This window comes from Poeciliopsis prolifica, unplaced genomic scaffold, assembly GCF_027474105.1.
Source record: "Poeciliopsis prolifica strain line A6 unplaced genomic scaffold, Auburn_PproV2 SCAFFOLD014, whole genome shotgun sequence".
In the NCBI taxonomy this organism is placed as follows: domain Eukaryota; kingdom Metazoa; phylum Chordata; class Actinopteri; order Cyprinodontiformes; family Poeciliidae; genus Poeciliopsis; species Poeciliopsis prolifica.
The window spans coordinates 7,142,037-7,161,088 of NW_026562389.1; the positions used below are offsets into that span (position 1 = coordinate 7,142,037).

The 19,052-nt window shown below is 36.4% G+C and overlaps 1 protein-coding gene across 22 annotated transcripts in view; it reads right to left on the minus strand.

Moving 5' to 3' along the window:
• Window positions 1–19,052, minus strand: part of kcnt1b (potassium sodium-activated channel subfamily T member 1b) — a 77,201-nt gene that overhangs the window by 21,184 nt on the left and 36,965 nt on the right. For all 22 annotated transcript variants that reach the window (XM_055039103.1, XM_055039087.1, XM_055039101.1 and 19 more), the window contains 14 exons: window positions 12,847–12,926; window positions 11,924–12,029; window positions 11,152–11,208; window positions 11,005–11,053; window positions 10,748–10,807; window positions 9,012–9,086; window positions 8,670–8,753; window positions 6,944–7,038; window positions 4,862–5,042; window positions 4,307–4,471; window positions 3,405–3,541; window positions 2,579–2,642; window positions 2,344–2,452; window positions 2,142–2,250 (listed from right to left, as the gene is read on the minus strand). In XM_055039103.1, the coding sequence (XP_054895078.1) occupies window positions 2,142–2,250; window positions 2,344–2,452; window positions 2,579–2,642; window positions 3,405–3,541; window positions 4,307–4,471; window positions 4,862–5,042; window positions 6,944–7,038; window positions 8,670–8,753; window positions 9,012–9,086; window positions 10,748–10,807; window positions 11,005–11,053; window positions 11,152–11,208; window positions 11,924–12,029; window positions 12,847–12,926 (1,371 nt within the window). The remainder of the gene's footprint in view (window positions 1–2,141; window positions 2,251–2,343; window positions 2,453–2,578; window positions 2,643–3,404; window positions 3,542–4,306; window positions 4,472–4,861; window positions 5,043–6,943; window positions 7,039–8,669; window positions 8,754–9,011; window positions 9,087–10,747; window positions 10,808–11,004; window positions 11,054–11,151; window positions 11,209–11,923; window positions 12,030–12,846; window positions 12,927–19,052) is intronic.

Below are 19,052 nucleotides of genomic sequence, written 5' to 3' on the forward strand. Positions count from 1 at the left end.
GCAGGGATATTTCAACCACCAAAGAGCACCGACTGTTAAAAATAGTTTTACTTTGGACTTTACAACTGCGACAGAAAAGCTTTTTCAAGATGTTTTCTCTTTACTAAGTGCAGAGGGGAAGAGAAGTCCAGCGACGACCAGAATCCTGCTGGCAGATGAAGAGTACGGCAACATTTAGCTGGATGTTTATGTTCTGCAGACTGGAATGTTGCATTTAATTTACTGAACTGCTAGCATCGGATCCAAGGGTCTGATTGTGCATCCATTTATCGGATCCTTCACAATAAGAGTCTTCAAATGGCATCAAACTCATTAAAACCATTAAAATATGTCGATCACTGTATGTACACGTCAGAGCAAGCAGAGAAAATACAATATATAATTCAACTTTTACACATAATTCTTACTAATCAAAAATTTGACATTGTGTGAATAGTTCAGATAATTTATTAGCAGCCCAGGTTTGACAGCACAATTGTGTAGACATGTGAAGGAGAATAATAATTTATGCTTAAACTACTTAACAGAACCATAACATCTTTGAACTCTTATTTCAATTTGGTTGCAAAATATTTACAATTTAAATAATTGAATCCCTTCCTGCTCAGTCATCATCATCCTCCTCAGGTCTGGTCACAATGGGAAAGGAAGCTGGACACACATGCTATGACTTTCAATTGTGTTGACAGTGTTTAAATTAACACCTGTGGCTGAGATACTGACTTTGAATTTTTATCACCTTCACAGGCAGAAGCCAGTGACAGTTTCCATAATAGGCACAGATGTGCCTTGCTTTTAATTTGGCGAGAGAAGCTGATCAAATAGACGGGCAGATTTACAGGCTAAAAGAAGAAACAGGTGATGCTCAGTGACACAGTTTCTGCTGTGCTGGCGGATCATCAGACACTCTGGAGCCTGTGCAGCTAAAAAGACGATTCCACTGAATTTATTTTTGATTAAACAGTCAAGTAACGTTAAATCTGCTCAAGTGAATAATAATCAGAATGTAAGTACAAGCATGAAGTCTCTCATTTGTTTTTCAAGCTCGGCTCTTGATTGCTATTGATTGTTTGGACTCAGTAGTAATCCCAGCTGTGAAACCTTGAAAGACGATGGAAGAAACATCAAATTATTACAAGAACAGACTTAAAAACTGGCAGCAAGTGGATGCTTAAATAAATATAGCTACTGAATTGCCAATTATATTGTTGCAAATAAAATGCAACAGCATGACAGAAAATAACTGCATATATGGAAGAGGAAATTTATTGTTTAGAAGCAGAACCTGGAAATCTCTCACATTGATCACAGAACAGATTGGTTTCCAGGAACCATCACAGAAAAGCACTTTTGCTGAAAAGATCCTCTATGCAGGAAATGGGGGTGAACTCCCTGGAAGCAATAGTTGGGGTGCATTTCTCCTCATGCATCAGAAAACAATTTCTATGTCAGACAAAGCTTTTCTCTTCAAGATTAGAGAATAATTCAAATTTGGTTTAGAAAAATTTCAGTTTTTCTGCTTTTAAGTCTGCTATCACTGACGCTGTTCTTCCTGCCACACAGGAGATTTAAGTATTGATATCACATGTGTGAGCCAAACTAATTTATCTTAAGGATCTAGAACAAAAATAACACAAAAATTGTATTTTTTTCCCTCTCATCCGGTTCACTGCAGCAGCACCGCCTTCATCTTTCTCAATCTAACAAAGATGGCAAAACCAAATCTCTGAGTGTTTAAACAAAATGACATTTTAGTTGCGTTGAATCATAAATACAAAATATCAATATTCAAAGTAAAACACTGAATAATTCTGTAAGAAATGTTCTCCTTTGAGGAGTTAGCCATGTTCAGTAAACATTTGCTTGGCTTTGTTTCAGAGAAAACATCTGCAGGACAGCTCCTCTATGAATCAGTAAATCAAGATGCTACATGTTTGTTTTCTTTGTTTAACCCCACATATTACAAATAAACATTTAAATGAGCAATTTATGTCATGTAAAAGTAGATTTTATTAGCTAGGTGCCACTGTTTTGAATTTGTTTTTAAATTTTTGAATTGAAGTTGAATAATTATAAATTAACTCCACTAAAAAAAGGTGTGGATTGTTTAAGATTTCACAATAACAGTAGTTTTTACTCACTGTCCTCTGGAGGTGTGAACCAACAGAGTCACTAAGGTGGATGTGGCTGGACACACGCAGTTGAGAGCCAACATGGCGTACTTGAACTCCTCTTCACATACAACATGATCTGTTGAAAAAATATCATTTACAGTCATTTCTAGATTTGAAAAGTTTACATACATTTTGTATTTCTGAAGATATGTATATGTTTTCAATTTACCTGCAAATTTTACATGAAACTTATTTTCCGGTTTGAGAATTTGGACGTAGAGAGGACAGTTTGGAGCGAAGTCCTTTGCAGCCCAAGCCCTCAAAATAGTCTGGTGATCCTGCAGCAGGAGAAATATCGGTTTTCTTTGCCAATAGTACAATTTTCAGAAATTTTACAGAGCCTCAACTTTCTCTCTATTAATTCAGGATCTATTTTCTTAAAATGACCTCATTACTTTACTTACAGCAGCAGTTCGGTCGACTTCATTCCTGCTGCTCAGGATGAAGCACGCCTCAGCATCGTCCATCCTAAATGAACCAGGCAGGGATTCAGCTGATCACGCAATTTAATAATTAGGTAAATTTATGCTCAGTTTGAAAATGTTCAAATGTCCCCACACAAAAGCTAAAAAAAAAAAGAAAGAAAATAATCTGCAAGATGATATTAAATGATATAGAATTAATGGAATAACTTGAAGTTCAGATTATTGTTTTTATTGTTTTGCAGAACATCCGTATTTTCATTTTGTTTGTGCATTTAAAGGCATTTTGTGACATCCTTTTGAAATGTTTGAAAAATGTCAAAATTGTTGATTTGAATCTTCAACAATTTTTGTTGCCAATTTAAAATGAAAAAAGGGGCAGGAGAGAAAGGGAAGAAATCATCCTACACTGTTAATTAAATCAAAGATACCAACATTACGGAGCTCACTCTGTGAAGCAGAATTATAAATTATGATTCAGTCATAAAAAGATATTCAACAGTATCTGGCTGTAAGATTATGCAGCAAAGGATTTACTGATACAGAAGAAAATTGGAGATGATAAAAAATCTGGGAAACTTATTTTTTAATGGCTGCAGCCTTTGTTCAGTGCAGATGATAAATGTAGGGTAAAATACTATTCCATTGATGTGCAAGCAGAGGGCAGCCAAGAGGACTTGCAGCTAATGCACCATGTAACTGCTGCCTACTGGCTTTGCGCTGCCACTAGACCACTTTGATTTTACAACCAGCTGAGACTTTTTAAATGTTTAGATTTTACTGTAAACATGTGCAGGCTGAAACTCACTTGGCCCTCATCAGGTCCTGATCTTTGAGGGCCGACCCTTGCAGGTAGATGACCCTTTGAGACCACAAGGGAATCTGCAGGATGCGGCGAACCTGAATGTCTATTTCTGTTGGGCATAGGATCACCACATAGTAGTCCTGTGAAGCAAAACGGACAGATGTTGTCTTTTCAGGGATTCAATCACTTCCTTTAAAATCAACAAACTTCATGTGAGACTAGGGCTGGGCAATAAGTCAATGAAAACATATATGTTGAAAAATATATGAGGCAACATGATTTTTTGAATATTCAAGAACAGCAATCTGGGAGAGCAAAGACTTTGGCTGCTCAACGTCTCACAGCTAGCTAAGTAAGTTTGGTGGCATCAACTAACTCCCTCACTTCTTTGGTCACTTAGCAACAACCTGCTGAGTAGGTTGTTGCCACCAAACTATATATATGTAATTGTGACGCAGAGTTTGCACAACCCATTTAAAGTTAACAGACCTGTTCTCTGGAAATGTTATAATGTGTCTTACGGTTTAGTGTGAACACCACAAAATTGCTACTTTGTTGAGGCACTTTTTGAAAACATTTTTCACTCCTGCTAACAGGAAGCGTATCATGTAATAAAGTCTGGATGCTCCAGCAGGATTTTCTCAACATTTGCATCCACAGACCGAAGCAACAAGAATTTAAATGATCCCATTGTGCAAAAGTTTACAATCGCAAACAGACAAATTGGAAACTTGTGACTGCCGATGCCGAAGGTGTGGTTTGAATTCAGTAGGAAATATTTGTAGTCAATTAAGAATAAGCTGGTGGGCTATTTGGTTCAAACTCTGGTTTTCCCTGTTTTACGTTGCATTGTCTTTTGGGGTCACACAGAAAAGAAAAGCACTCTAAAACACTGGCCTCTGTACCTGCAGCCTAGGATGAGCATAAAACTCATTGAGAAAATCCATCAGCAGGTCGATCTTGAGCGAGCTGACACACAACACAACATGTTTTTCTGTCTGCGCCCGGTGACGGCTGTAGTTTCCTCCAAGTTTCTGGCTCTCCATCCACAAGTACGCTAGCTCCTCAAACTGAAATATTGAAACAGAAACAATGGTTAAAAATAGCAGAAAGGGGGATGATTTTGTTTTTAGCCAGGACACTTAAAAGAAAAACTCCCACAATTAGTTTCACATGAAAAACGTGAAGCAGCCGAGTTTTCCAGCGTTGACAGATAATGCAGCGAGCATCTAATTAGGTCGACATTTTGACTGAGATGCAAAAACTCCTCCTGTAGCCTAAAGTCTGAAAATGTAAGACCCTCATTAGTTTTGATTTGTTGTCAGGGCACATCAGCTGCAAACAACTTCACATTAAAATTTGATAACAGACTGATAAAAAGCACATCTCTGCTGCAGAAAGTCAAAGAATTTAAAATTCTAGGAGACGGTTTATATGACGTCTGTTTTATTAATCCATACCTGCAGCGGAAGGACTACCAGAGCAACACAGATGAGAATAACCACCAGCAGCTGTGAGGGCCAGATCTGTGGAGTAACGTCGCCGTAGCCCACAGTGGAGAAGGTGACGATGCAGAAATAAAAGGAGTCAAACAAGGACAGGTTTTTCCCAGCTCTCTCAAGATGCTGAATCCCACAGGCTCTGCAGAAAGATAGGATGAATTATTTACATGCAACCAATGTCCTTCAGGTAAGGATGACTGAAATGAAAACACAATAAGGCTTGGCTAGTTATGGTATACCAAGGTTTTAAAAAGTTGCAGTTTTAAGACAACCAAAGGTTTCTCTAGTTGTTGCGCTGCCATTCCCCTACCCGTTTTTCTGCTGTTGGCCATACCTCCAACTCAACGCTTAAACTTGGTTGCAAACAGACGGGGAATAATACAACCACGCACCTTTGAAAAGCAGAAGTAGAACCCCCCGCCCAATCAGCAATAATCCACCAAGTGTTTTTCGGTTTGTAAGCCAATAACAAAACACTTGTCTTTTCCAGCAGCCATTGTACAGCACGGACAGTCGTACAACGTGGTGGGTCTCAGCACGTTTGATGATAGGTGATGTTATATTCAGAGGGTTTTCCAACAGTTCACTTTCCAGACACCAAAAAGCATTCATTTATTGATAAAAAAAAACTGTCTGGGTGTTTTTTTTTTTGAAGCACTTGAGCTTTTTTTTAGACGCAGTTGGACTCAATGGAAGTATAAAACCTTGCAAAAAGTAAACTTTGTGCAATATGTCCCCTTTAAAAGTATAAAAACCACCATAGAAAGAAATTGTTCTTTTTCTATTGAAAGTTAAGCTGATGTCTACATGTGATGCAAGCCTCAGAAAGACAAGTTGCTTCAGAATCACAATTTAGTTTTGTATTCGATCAAGACCAAAGGGCACCAAAGTCAGTGCAGCTCCTGTTCGGTATCTCATTTTGAAGTGACAACATTGATTGTTCTTTTGGTAATCTCCTTCAGAGGCTGTGCTAATTAATTAGGTTATTTTCTTTCTAAGATAAATTGAAGATTTAATGAAACCCTGAGACACGGGAAGTGAAGCTGCCTGACTAGATGGGCGGTGGTCATGGCTAACGAACACCGCCAGAGAGCGATGGCCGAGGAGGAACCCGCTTTGATTAAAACGGTGCTATAAAAGTCCAAATCGATAACAAACAAAGAGAAGGACAGATGAACAATTGAATGTCCATGTGTTTTCCTGGGTTAGTTGTAGATACTGCACAACAGACACAAGGCAGGACGATTAACATCAGGAAATTAACTGACATAAGATGTCGCTACTTGCAGGAAGAGCGAATGCTGCAAGCCAATGACTCAATGCAATCTCCACAGTGACTGTACAAAATATCCCTTTTCCCCTCCTTCTTCCTGCAAAGTAAGATACTTTGCAAAAAGTATGACAATATTACTATTGTGGACTACTGCTACAAATATACTGAATAAAATTTTATATGGGCTTTACTTGTAATCTAAAAATTACATAAAAATCAGCATATTATGCCTTCATAAATCAGACTGTTTTTAACTTGGTTGACTGCAGCAGATGTTATTTGGTTATTAATTTTAGGAAGATATTGCTCCTTTTTACATGGTGTATTTTATTGTTGTGAACGGAATTGAACTGAATTAAATTTTTGTTTATAATTTTGTTTTATTTGTAAATTTTCAAAGAACATTGTATTTATTGTGAGGAAAAATCTTAAAAAAGGGATGATAAACAATTAAAATTGGCAGGTCAAAGCTTTAGATATTGGTACAGAAAAATTTTCAATGCTGCATCTCTAATAAACACAGAGAATTAAAGTAATTATCTTTATTATCTAAATATCTTACCGTATACTCGGGCCTTAATAAATCATTTTTTTTACTACTGTAGACGTTACCAGCTTAATAATTTTAAGTACATATGCAGCAGCTTACATTTTACTGCGGTGCAGTTCAGTAAATTTATATCTTACAGAAAAACCTAAGCACATCTGGCCTCACCAGAAATGTGACAGCATGCCAGCAGATGTTTAAAGAACAGATGTTCCCTCACCCTGTGAACACCAGACACAGTAAGGTGCAGATGAGGATGAACACCTGGTTGAACATTGCAGAGTGCGTCCTCTGGATGGCACGATGGAAGTCATTCTGGGGGCAGAAGAAAAGATTATTGTCTCCATATTTTCTCCGGAGAATACTCTGCCTGTCATCAACTGAGAAAAGAAATGCAGTTTCTCCATTACCTTACAAAGTAAAACGTTTGCAGTGAAAGAACAGAATTTGATGTAAACCTGACAGGAAACTCTTTGGTTTATATTTATACTCTCACATATTGTAATGTCGTTTAGAATAAATGATAACTGGGTCATCATTTATAAAAAAGCACAACAATAAACTAACGTGTACCCCACAAATCGACAACATTTTGCTATATTACAATTCTTTATGTGCACAAATCCGCACAAATTTAACATACTATGGCCGTGTGTCTACATTAGCGAGGACAGTAGTCCGTCTTCATACGAAGCAGCTAATGAGTGGTTCTCAGTTGCACCTTGTTAGCATGTCCAGCCTGTCACCTCCTCCATGCTGGCCCAGGTTTTACCATCTGCTGACTGCAGCCTTGGCATGAAGCTCTCATCTTGTCATGACCTCGTCTGAATCTCAGTGATAGCACAGATCACACCAGTTACATATGATCTGACTCCTTTAAAAGTACTCAGGCAGATATACGTCTGTGCATTTGTTCCTTTCTTGTTGCATACATTTATTGGAATATATGCATAATACTCTTCTCTGCTGAAGAGTCATGAATGCATATTTTCTTCAAGCGAATCAGCCGACCGAAGCTGAAGAAGTCGCTGGTTTTAGCTTTAAAGACCAACTAATTAAACAGCACACTAATATATTGAAGAACCCAGAGTTGCTGATAACAGTGTCACATGGATGCCATTAGCATTACTGCCTTCAAAAAGATGCACTGCCTTGTGGACAGATTAGATGTAATTACAACACGAGAGACGACAACTAACCCGAAAGGAAGGAACAAGCTCATCCGATTAAATTCTGTTCACTGGTAAAATCAACAGCTTCCACATCTAACAACATTAATGAGCTTTAAAAAAGCTGCTAGGAGGGTAATGATCCATCAAAACCTGCAAAAGTTTGAACTTAAGATTCTGTAAATAATGTATGCAACACATTTTATGTCAATGAGCGAGATGACATTTAAAGAGGCATAAAAGAATCCATGAAAGTCTGAATTTTTTAATACAATTATTCTTTGGTAAAACAATGTTTACTAAAAAAAAGACTTGAAGAAATTGAAATGTTTATTCTTCCACACTGCATAAAGCTATGCATTGAAATATCAAACTGGCATGGCTAAAATGTATTTTGGAAAACTTTAGTAAAATAAATAATTTATATAAATATGTCTGAAATTATTTGTGAAAAGCAAAAACTCTCGTTAACCTCGACCAGAACTAGGATCAGCTTTGTTCACCTGGAGGAATCTTGGCGAAAATACTGAAAAATAAAACGTCTTTGGAAGGAGCAAAAGACGACAACAAGGATATGCAAAGATACAAACAGGAACATCCAGAACTTTATGGGCACTGAAAAATGAGGGAACAAAACTGGAACTATTTATTTTTTTAATTATTCAGGTTGCGTGCAAATATTTTTTTGTTCATCTTTATGTTAATATCTTTCACAGTTATAAAAAGTCGTGTTTATAGCTGATAGCTACAGAATCTTGTAATGGAAAAAAGACTTACAATCATGTTTTCCAGAGCACCTTTGGCAAGCCAACAGTTAAGAAACACAGGGACGAATATGTTTCTCAATGGAGCCCAGAAGATCTTAAATAAGTAAAACATAGACAAGAAAAATATCAAAACTTGATTTAGAGTTAGAGAAGTTAGAGTTAGACAAGTAGTAAAAGCATGAACTGGACAAATACTTTTAAAATAATAATTTCAGATTTTCTTTTTTTTTTGAAAATAAAGTATTAAAATGATGAGCAGTAAAATTTCGAACATCGTGCTGCTAACATTATAACACTTTCAAACTGTTTTGCAGAATAAATAAATTGGAGTAAATATAGATGAATTACTCACTGTGATTATAAATGGTACCGTATTGATCATCTCCAATATGAAGGATATCTGGAAGATCTGCTCCCAAATGTTCCCCTTGAATGGAAATACATGGGAATTGATTGAATATTTTGTTAAGAGAGTGGATTGTTTTCAGGAGAAAAATAATGAATAAAAAAGATGAGCTTTTACTGTATGGTGTTCAACAAGAAAAACAAGAACAGAGGATCAATCTACATTATCTTTAAGTTCCCTTTTCTTCTCTTTAAACTTCTAAATTTAGTATTTTCACAAAATGCCAAGTTATGTGTAGCTAATATCACTCGGAAAAAGTGAATCCACAAACATATAAAAGCAGTCTAAGTACAGACACTGTTAACATAACAACAAATAATCAGTAAGATTCAACATTACATCTGAAAACGATGAAACAACAAATTAACAGAAGAGCATGTTGATCACATGCAGCAGTGAAGGAGCAAATAAAATATATCTAAGGCTTCAATTTAACACCAGCTAAGAACAGCGTAACATTTTGATGTCGTTTCATGAAAATTAAAATGCTTCCTAATCCCCAAACCACTCACTGGGGCAAAACCAATATGACACGGTTGAAAATAAAAGGATTAACTAAGTATTGAGCACAAGTTTCACCGGATGACTGCAGGGGAAGAAGTTTAAACCAGCTGTAATACATGTTTACCATCCTCAGAGTGAAGCTGTTAAAGTTCTGGATGTAAATGTACTTATACCTTAAACCAAACATTTCTGTTGACAGCATAAAGATTTACCAGTTAAGTGATTATGGATTACTGCATAATGTTCAACTGCAAAGAAAACAGTGCATAGTTATCAACATTTCTTAAATAATAATAAAAAAAGGTGTTAATTTGTATTCACATGACACTCAGGTGCAGAAGAAGAAGCACCTTTCACTATTATCAACACTGTAAGTCTTTTAGCATATGCATCTAGAGAAGAGAGCACACCACACGACAGATAAAGAAAAAGACAGAAAGAGAAAGAAAGAGGGATTTTTTTCCTTTCGCTGCTTAGCTCTCACTCTTTCCTTTGCTCACATCAGAGTGCATAAAAAAAACATAAATATAAATGACACCTATAAGAAAAGCAGCATCTGGCATAATATCATATAAAGATATTATATGTTAATAAATTATTACTTTGGTAGATTTGCCTGCAGTGTTTGGTGGTAAAATTAAATGTTTGTTTAGAAATATTCTACAAAAGTAATGTCTGATTTAGCAACAAAACAAATACATAAAATTAAGAAAGGATAAGTATTCTCACACATGAATCATTTTGAATGCAAAAAGATTCATCATACAAAACATTCCTATTTGCAAAGTTAGATTAAAATATAAAGTTGCAGATGATAATAAATTAAAACCATTGGTGGCTCTGTGAAAAGAGTCAAAATTTCCATCACTAATGGAAACATCATTTTTGAAGTCTGGTCCCAGATTTTTAATTGCACATCTGTAGATACTACATACAGTTCAATCAACAAAAAAAAGTTCTGCTGCTCTGGCTAAATGTTTCAGGTTGTTGTGTCTCAAATCTGCAGCCTGTTCAAAAATTTAATTAAATAAAAAGCAACCAAAGCTGTTTTTACCTCATATAATAAATTGAACATTTGAAGTTTTCGGTTCACAAAACGCAACAAAAAAAAAAAATTCAGCTGCACCTTAACAGAAAAGAGGAATGAGAAAAACTTGTGCATGAAAGCAGTCCCTTACCTTGTAGCTGAGATATGTGATAAGCATAGTCTCCAAGAAACTGATTAAGGCCACTGTCACCTGCAGCACAGAGGGAGAAGGAGATGAATGAACCTGGCAACTGCTGACTCATCTCCTCTGGCGTCTTAGCTTTCACTGAGGAAATACAATGTGCTACGGTTTGTCTAATAAATGACAGTCAGGTTTCAGGGTTGAATTACACGTTCAGCTCATGGAGAGCAATTCGATTTATGCCCCAGAATTGCCAACAGCATCACCTGTATTGCCCACACAGGCTGGAGTCTGTTCACCCAGAAAATTAGGTTCCTGCAAAAAAAAAAAAAAAATTTCTCTCAAAGTTCTTCTCAACTGAGAAACAATTGAACACACAGAGATCAATAAATGGCTTTTCACATTAAACATACCATTTGATTTCAGGTGCCTCGGAAGAATTCAGTGAACTGCTGTTTCGGCAAGTTGTACTGCAAAAATTACATAAAAAAAAAAACAACAACAGCATCAAAGTAGGTAAATAAACTCAGGAGCAGACACATTTATGAGAAAATTATCTCATATTTATGTATATTAATAAAATATTTATAAGTTAAACAGATTACAACCAAAATAAGAGCTGAGAAACAGCTTGGGAGGTAATTCTGGCACAACAGAAGATTTTGAGCTTCACACATTAGATAATTAATATTTTATTCCACTGTCAGATATTTTGTAAAATAATTTTCAATTTACTAACTTGTATTTTTCACCCTGTTTAATGAATATATATAACACTTACTGAATTACATTACTGAAGGTAATCAGCTTCTCAGGGGTAATATTTTACTTATTTTAAGATAAACTTTTTTTCCTCACCAGAAATTGATTCTTTATGGAATTATTATAATGAAAAATCACTGGAGTGAACATTCATGCTTGTATTTGTTTATCTGTGACTGAATTAACCAGCATGCATGCTAGTACCTGGTCTGTGTGTTCAGCTTAAATTAAACACACAAAACAAAATGTCATCATGTCTCCAAGTCAAATAGCAAAACTACTGTTTTAGTTTACAAATGATTTATCATAAATATGTAACAACCTCATATAAAGAAATGAAAATGCATTATTGAGGTCTGTATTGTTTTCTTAAACCGAGTAAAATTAAAATGCGCAGCAGGAACTGCTGAAAGTGAAGCTCACCCATTGATACTGTTGTTTTCTGTGGGATTATCCAAGCTGACTCTCAGAATGTAGAGGGCACACGTGAGAATCTTCAATGCAAAGTTGAACAAACGGATTCTTAGGCCTGTGGAGCAGCAAAAACAAACATCTTGTCCTGACTGATGATACACTGCCTTACATTTACCTTCAGCAGACTTTGCAGCAATCTCTGCTGTTCGTAGAGGAAAGTATGAGAACATTCACACAACACTAACATAGCCTGGTCTGTGTAAAGCTGCAACCTGGTGCAGATGTACATGTTATCCATGGGATGGCGCTAGCTGCAATAAACATTTCAATCAACCTCAGCAACAGCTGATAAATCTGTCCAGATGGATGAAGTCTGCATCAGTGTCTGAACAGTTTAAAAACAAACAAAAGGTCATTGGCCTGGAGGAGATCTGTTCTAGGACTCTGTTGTGTCTTTTTAAAACTTTGGTGGCTTACAGACAAAAGCAAGTTTGAAAAACTTCAGCAGAGAAGAAGATATGTCAATAGCTTGTCTTGCTGGAGGCTTTTTGCTGTGCATATTTTCACAACTAGATGCAAATGAATAAGTTGCAGAGACAAGACAGCAAAGTGTTGATGTGAGGTTATTTTAGCAGATACTGAAGCAGAGTCAGTCAGCGCTCTAATAAGAGAAACACTGCAGTTCAGATCCCTCTTAGTATATGGACCATAATTTGTGCATCAGGCCACAAAAAGCACAGTCAAGACAACAAATAAACAAGACAGAAAATTTAAAACCAATACCCTAACAGAAACAGTAACCTGATCAGGATTGCTGAGTTCAGTTTCCTTCTGATGCTGTTATGTGTTCATTATCATCAGGCAGCAACGATCATACCATTTTCATTACACAATTAGAAAAGAGTGGCTGATGCTTCCTGTTTGCTACTTACTTGACCTTTGGTTTTTGATGAAGAAAAGCTTCAGTCTCTCCTTGAAGGTGTTTTCATTCACATAAAACTCAACCTGCACCCTGCAGGAAGAGAAACAATCAGACCCGAGTTAAAACATGCACAGCAGAGCCTGTGGACTCCATGCACAAACAATCCACCCCATAAATGAAGATAACTATATGTTGTGCATAAGGATTTAGAAACAAAAAACTGTGACAAACTCATAAATATGCAAGCTGTCCCTCCACCCACATACAATGTATTTGCTTTAGTGTGCTGTATAATTGTGGTACTTGCTGAACAGGTGGTACACAAGCTTTGTTAGAAATTGTTACAGAGAAAAATTACAGATGTGACAGGTTAATGATGTCACATCTGTAGTAAAGGAAAATGCAGCTGCCCAATATCTCCCTGCTATTTGGACATCTCACTGCTTGTATTCATCTACTGAATAAAACATGGCTTATTTGGAGTTGCTAGCAGAATTGCTTCTTGCTTCTTACATTTATGATGCATTTTAATGATGATAATGCGTCATGTTTTCAAAAATCCCAGTGTAAGCCTGTGTAACATCTCAGTTTAAACATCTGTGATGTGAGTATATTACATTACTCCTCCTTTCTAATGGATGCTAAAGTATAAATATTGATCCATTTTGCCACACAACACTCTAATCACAATGTACTTACCTTGATGTACATGTTTAATCTAAAGACATGATGCTTATTGAGTTTAAAGTCAGGTAATGGTTTTAGATTTCTTCACTGAAACGTCAGTTCACCCCGTGAAGCTTGAGCATAAATCTCCAAACAAGGTTTAATTACACCAATTTGCCCAGAATAATTAATGCGTGCTTATACAATCCAATTGTATCACATAAAATGTATCGGCACTTTCACTCTCTTTGTGATCCAGACTAGTTTCAGGACATAAATAAATGAAAACACAACAACCTCGCTCATAAAGCTCACACAGAAAAGTTTGAATTAATAATTAAAAATCCTCAGCTGCACATCAAGCTTTGAGGAATGAAACAGTCAACCTTCCACATACTTTATGTATTAAGATACTCTATGTATTTTAAGAGACTCAGGTGTGGGGGATCTTAATTAAACAATCACTAAGAAGGAGGCCTGGTGACGTAGCCAGAGAACTGTGGGCAGGTTAGATGATTGCAGGGATGAAGCAGCCCTATTGTTCGTTTCTTTCAGGCAGGGAGCTTGTTGTCACTAATGAGTACAGAGGGGAAGTAATAATGGCCACAAAGCGCCTTCTTGGAGCCGTCTACATTGTATGAGAAGATGAAAACAGGGCAGAAAAAAAAGACAGCGACTTTAATATCAAGCAACTGGCTAATTATTATGGAAGGAGCCCAGCATGTGTGTGTGAATAGAGAATTCAAGAAATAATGAGACATGATGCGAGCTTTTCCCCTCCCCCTTCATCCAGATTCATTGCCATAGAGACAACCGACTGCAGGAAATGCCCCTATCTGTGTTATGCTCTCGCAATTAGAAAATGAAAAGAGATGAATGCAGAAAGCAACTACTTTTGCCTAGAAACCCCTTCTAACTCCAATTACTATGAATTCTATAAATGCAAACAAATTTATATGATGCATTATGCCAGGCAAGATCCTTTTATTAATATTTCTGTCAACTGAGAGGCAGGGTTTGTGTTTACCCAGCAAGCCTACATAAGCATGACATCAATATAAAGCAGTTCTGACAGTGTTATTTGGATTACTGCAGTGCACAGAATGAAGTAAACACCTGCAATTCACACGGAAAGGATTCAGAGAAACATCATTTATGTCATAGTCTTTCACGTTTCCCCTATTATTATGAGAGTATAAAGTTAGAACTGTTCTTTTTTAGGTGGCTTCCTGCAGTAGTTAGTATCTGAGCTGCAGCTGATAGCAGATTGATTCCAGATCAGAGAATCAAGAAGAAATGTAATTAAAGGAGTCAAGCTGAAAGCTACAACCAATCAAAAACCAGATTCACATGGTGCAAACTTCAGTTGTAAAAACCCAAACTAAAAACCCACATTTAGAATCATAATAAATGGAAAACATTTGATGTGTTTCGATCATTTTGATGAGGGAACTCGACAAAACGTAATGTTTGGTTTCTCAATTGGCGACTGTGTGTTGATTCTATGAATTTTTATTTTTTACATATTTATGGTCTAAGGCACTTCAAACTGCCTTGTTGCTAAAATATGTTACACAAATAAACTTCATTGATTGAAAATGTTTACTGTGAAAGAAATGGAGGGAATATTTTTGACTTTTCTTTTGCAATCACTGACACTCGATTTAGCATTTTAACAACCAAAGACGATCTTTGATAAATATGGAGCAACATCAGGATCTTATTCTGATACAAACTTTGTATTTTTGCCTTCTTTATTTCCATCTGATATCTGTCGATTGCTTGTGGCACAATTCTGATGCAGAAGCAAGAAGTTATACAAGCCGGCAGCATCTATTGCATCATGCAGTGTGAAGTGAGTTACTAACAAGCTTTTCAGAACGTTTTTTATATATTTGCATGTTCACACAGTTTAACAACATCAACTCTAAACTTTTAAAAATATATTTTCCCCAAAACAGAAATATATCCAAATATAAGTTTTCTTTTTTTGTTTTTTGTTTTTTTCAACCTTAAGTTGGGCGCAAACATGGTGGCTCATACTGTGCCTGGTTCTGCTGGAGAGTTTTTCCATGTTTAAAGGAAAATGTTTGTTTATCTCTACATGCTTGGTCATGATGAGACATTTCCTTCTCAATAAATTAAGTGTTTTCATGGCCAAGTACAATCAATTGCCTTTGATTGCATTGTGTAATTATTTAGTTTTTATTTCATTGAATCTAAATTTACCTATATAATTATATTGCATCAACATAAAGGAAACTGACTAGATTAAATATTTCTGCATATTTGTATATGGATTAATCCGTTTGTCTTGTAAAGTGCCTTGGTATCCTATTTGTTGCTGTTTCTGAGTTTGATCTAATTGTTAAAGAAAATTATTTATCACTGAACCAGTCAATTAGTGAGTCCTGCAGTAGTAGAGCTTCCTGGTTTCATAGACTGACCTCTGCATAAAAACACAGAACAAAATGATTTCTTTACTAAAAGTAATTGTTTGAATAATAAAAAATTTAAACTGAGTTCATGATGACTGAAAGTATTTTTATGTGCATTGAATGAACCGTATACCATTGAATTGATTAGACTTTGTGTTGTGACGCATGTTTCAATGATGCCTTCATTGTTAGTTCCTAGTTAAAATGACTAATTTAAAGTCAGTTTCAGTCAAATTAGGCAATTTTGATTTGAATTTGATTAAAGGAACCATTGTACAGTAAAACTGGTAAATCTGAGATACTCACTAATGTTTATCACAACATGTAGAAGAACTGCAAGATCCGTACAATATTATTGGTGTTTATCTGAGTTTAAGTTAAAGAGTACTGATTTACAATTTAGCAAAAACATTTACTTCAGCAACGTTGGTGTGCAATTTCTGCAAAAAAAAGAGAGAAACTTTTCAAATTTCAAACCTTGTTTCAGATTTTCAGAACCTAAGTAAAAGGAAACGAGTTGAAATCAAACAGACAGACCTCAGCGTGGGTGTATTTGTTCACATAATAGGTACTAGAACACAATGACAAAACACCCTCCGAGCACAGTGCCTTTCATTGTGTTTACAAGTACTGCACTTCTGATTAAGGCAACAAATATAATGAGACGACGAGTCGCAGCTAAAAGAACCACAGCAACACCATTTAAGTACTCACCGTATTTTCGGCAGCAAATCTAAAATCTGCAAACCATCACTTGCCATGTAGGGACACCAGCCACACTGTCTAACATAAACAGGAGCTGGGTGCACATTTCAGAAGTCGCACAGCATCTGCAGCAGGCTGAAGAAACACCCACTTCACTAAATTATAACAATGCCAAGCATGGACAAGGATGTTCACACAGAATCTTAATATATGCATGTGCCTCCATTTTGCAAGTTAATGTCACATGTTATTAAAAAATAATTTAAAAACAGATTAGAGAAATGAAGAACGACTGGAAAGAGATGTACCAGTTCTAATGTGAAAGATAGTACAGGTTGCAAATGTAAACAAAATACAGAACAATTTTCAGTTAATGCAGCCTTGCCTGAAGCAACCTGTTAGTCTCAGTCTAATTCAGTGTGGTGCAGGACAAGAAAACACTGATAGTTGCCAGGTGCTTTGTGCAACACAGAATATTTGTCCAATTCGAGAGCAGCAGCATTAGCGACTTGAAACTTAAAGGTTATATTAAAATGAACAGTTTCTCGAGTATTATAGTGGAGATTCTTCTGCCGCTGATGAAAGCATTTTATTTACATGACCCCAGTTCACCTCACTCAAACAGCTGAAATACCCAAAACCACTGGCTGCTGAGATTTTTCTGCACATGTATAAATTGAGTAACACGTTTAGGCGACTTTCCAATAAACTGGAAGAGTCCCAGTTTAACTCGAGTTCTGTTGCATGTCGACATGTCAGTGAAAACGTGCACCGTTCGACTTAAAAAGAACTTCATACAAATGGATTCAGAGCACTTTACATTATACACACATTCATCCATTCAAACTCATGTTTAGACCAGAGGTATGGGGGTTAAATGCCTTGCCCAAGGGAACATTAACGTCAGACAGGAAACTAGAATGGAACCGACAGACTTCAAATTGCAAGACAACTCCTTCAGTTGCTGAATCACACCTTCATGTACAAAATGTTCATCATCGATTTGGAGTCTTTTAGATAGTGACTATGTAAAAAACACATTAAACCAATCATTAGAACCTTAAAGTTTAAAAGCATTATATGAAGGTAAACAATTCACGGCAATGACAAATATAAAACAGCTCGCTGTTTGATAGAAACAACTAATTGGATTACAGTTTGCAATGAGACTCAGCCTTTGGTGTCAGAAACTGCAAACAGACAAAAACACAATTTTCTCAGTAGGATACATGTGAAAACACAACCTGAATGTAATTTATTTAACAATATTTGTATCAGGTTTGCTTCAATGCATCACTTACAAGACAAAAATGGTTGAAAACAGAAGATTTCCCATGCATCATCACTTTGAGAGGTATCTGATCTAAAAGCTTCAGGGATCCAAAAATATAATACTTGAATATTAAGTAGACAAGTTGCTGCTCTTTGCTGCATCCTTTGAGGAGAAGCTAAAACTTTTATAATGAGCTGAAGAGTAAAGTCCAATAGTCTGTACTGCACAAAAATAGTTGAAAAGACTTCAAGACAAAGCTGGGCTGAAAGGACCTTGAAATACAGTCTATGAAAATGAAATATATTTTACAGCTGCTATGGGTAGCAGAAAGACTGACGAGGCCAAAATATCATGAAAAGATTTGTTAAACGAGCAGAGCTCCTGCTGTGTTTACCAGCTGATTTAAAGATTTCATCAACAGAAAGAACTAAATATATAAAACAAAGCCAAACTACTGTAATAAGTATGCATTTAGTGGAAACAAGAATTAGCAATTTGAAAAAGATATCTTATTCATTCTGGACAAAGGAGAATCTATATTGAAAGAGTCATAACAAATATGTGATATTTTCTTACAGCTTGAGGTAAAAAAAAAGTTTTTGTAAAAGTCATTAGAGCAATACTCCTAAGTCACGCTTAAGATTCATATAAGAAATGACAACCTACGCATTGACCGTATGCCTTATGCCCCCTTCTCATTGGACATAGGGCACCATGGCATTGCAAATCAGCCAGAATGTGAGTGGTCTTTGCAAAGATCCTTTGGAGTTGAATGAGACTGAGCATAAGAATTCCTTGAGTGTTTTAGACTAGTAAGAAAACGTCTGTGGTGAGGAATGGGATTGGTGACTGATGGTTCATTTCCAGGTGGCAGCTCATCCAGTTCCTGGATGCTGCTTGGCGGGAAACGCTAGCAGCACTGGTCCAGCTGCACCTGCATGGTTTGGTCATAAGAGAACTTGAAGCTGAAGTCATGCCAAAGCTACAACCCAATCATGCTCATGGCAGGCAGGCAGCACTCCAAATAAGTTAATTTAACGCAATTTGCAGCACACCTGCAATGCTCACTGCATCCAGCAGCTGCTGCAGTTGCAACCAAAAGGAGCTCATCCAGCAACTGCAAACAACTCACAA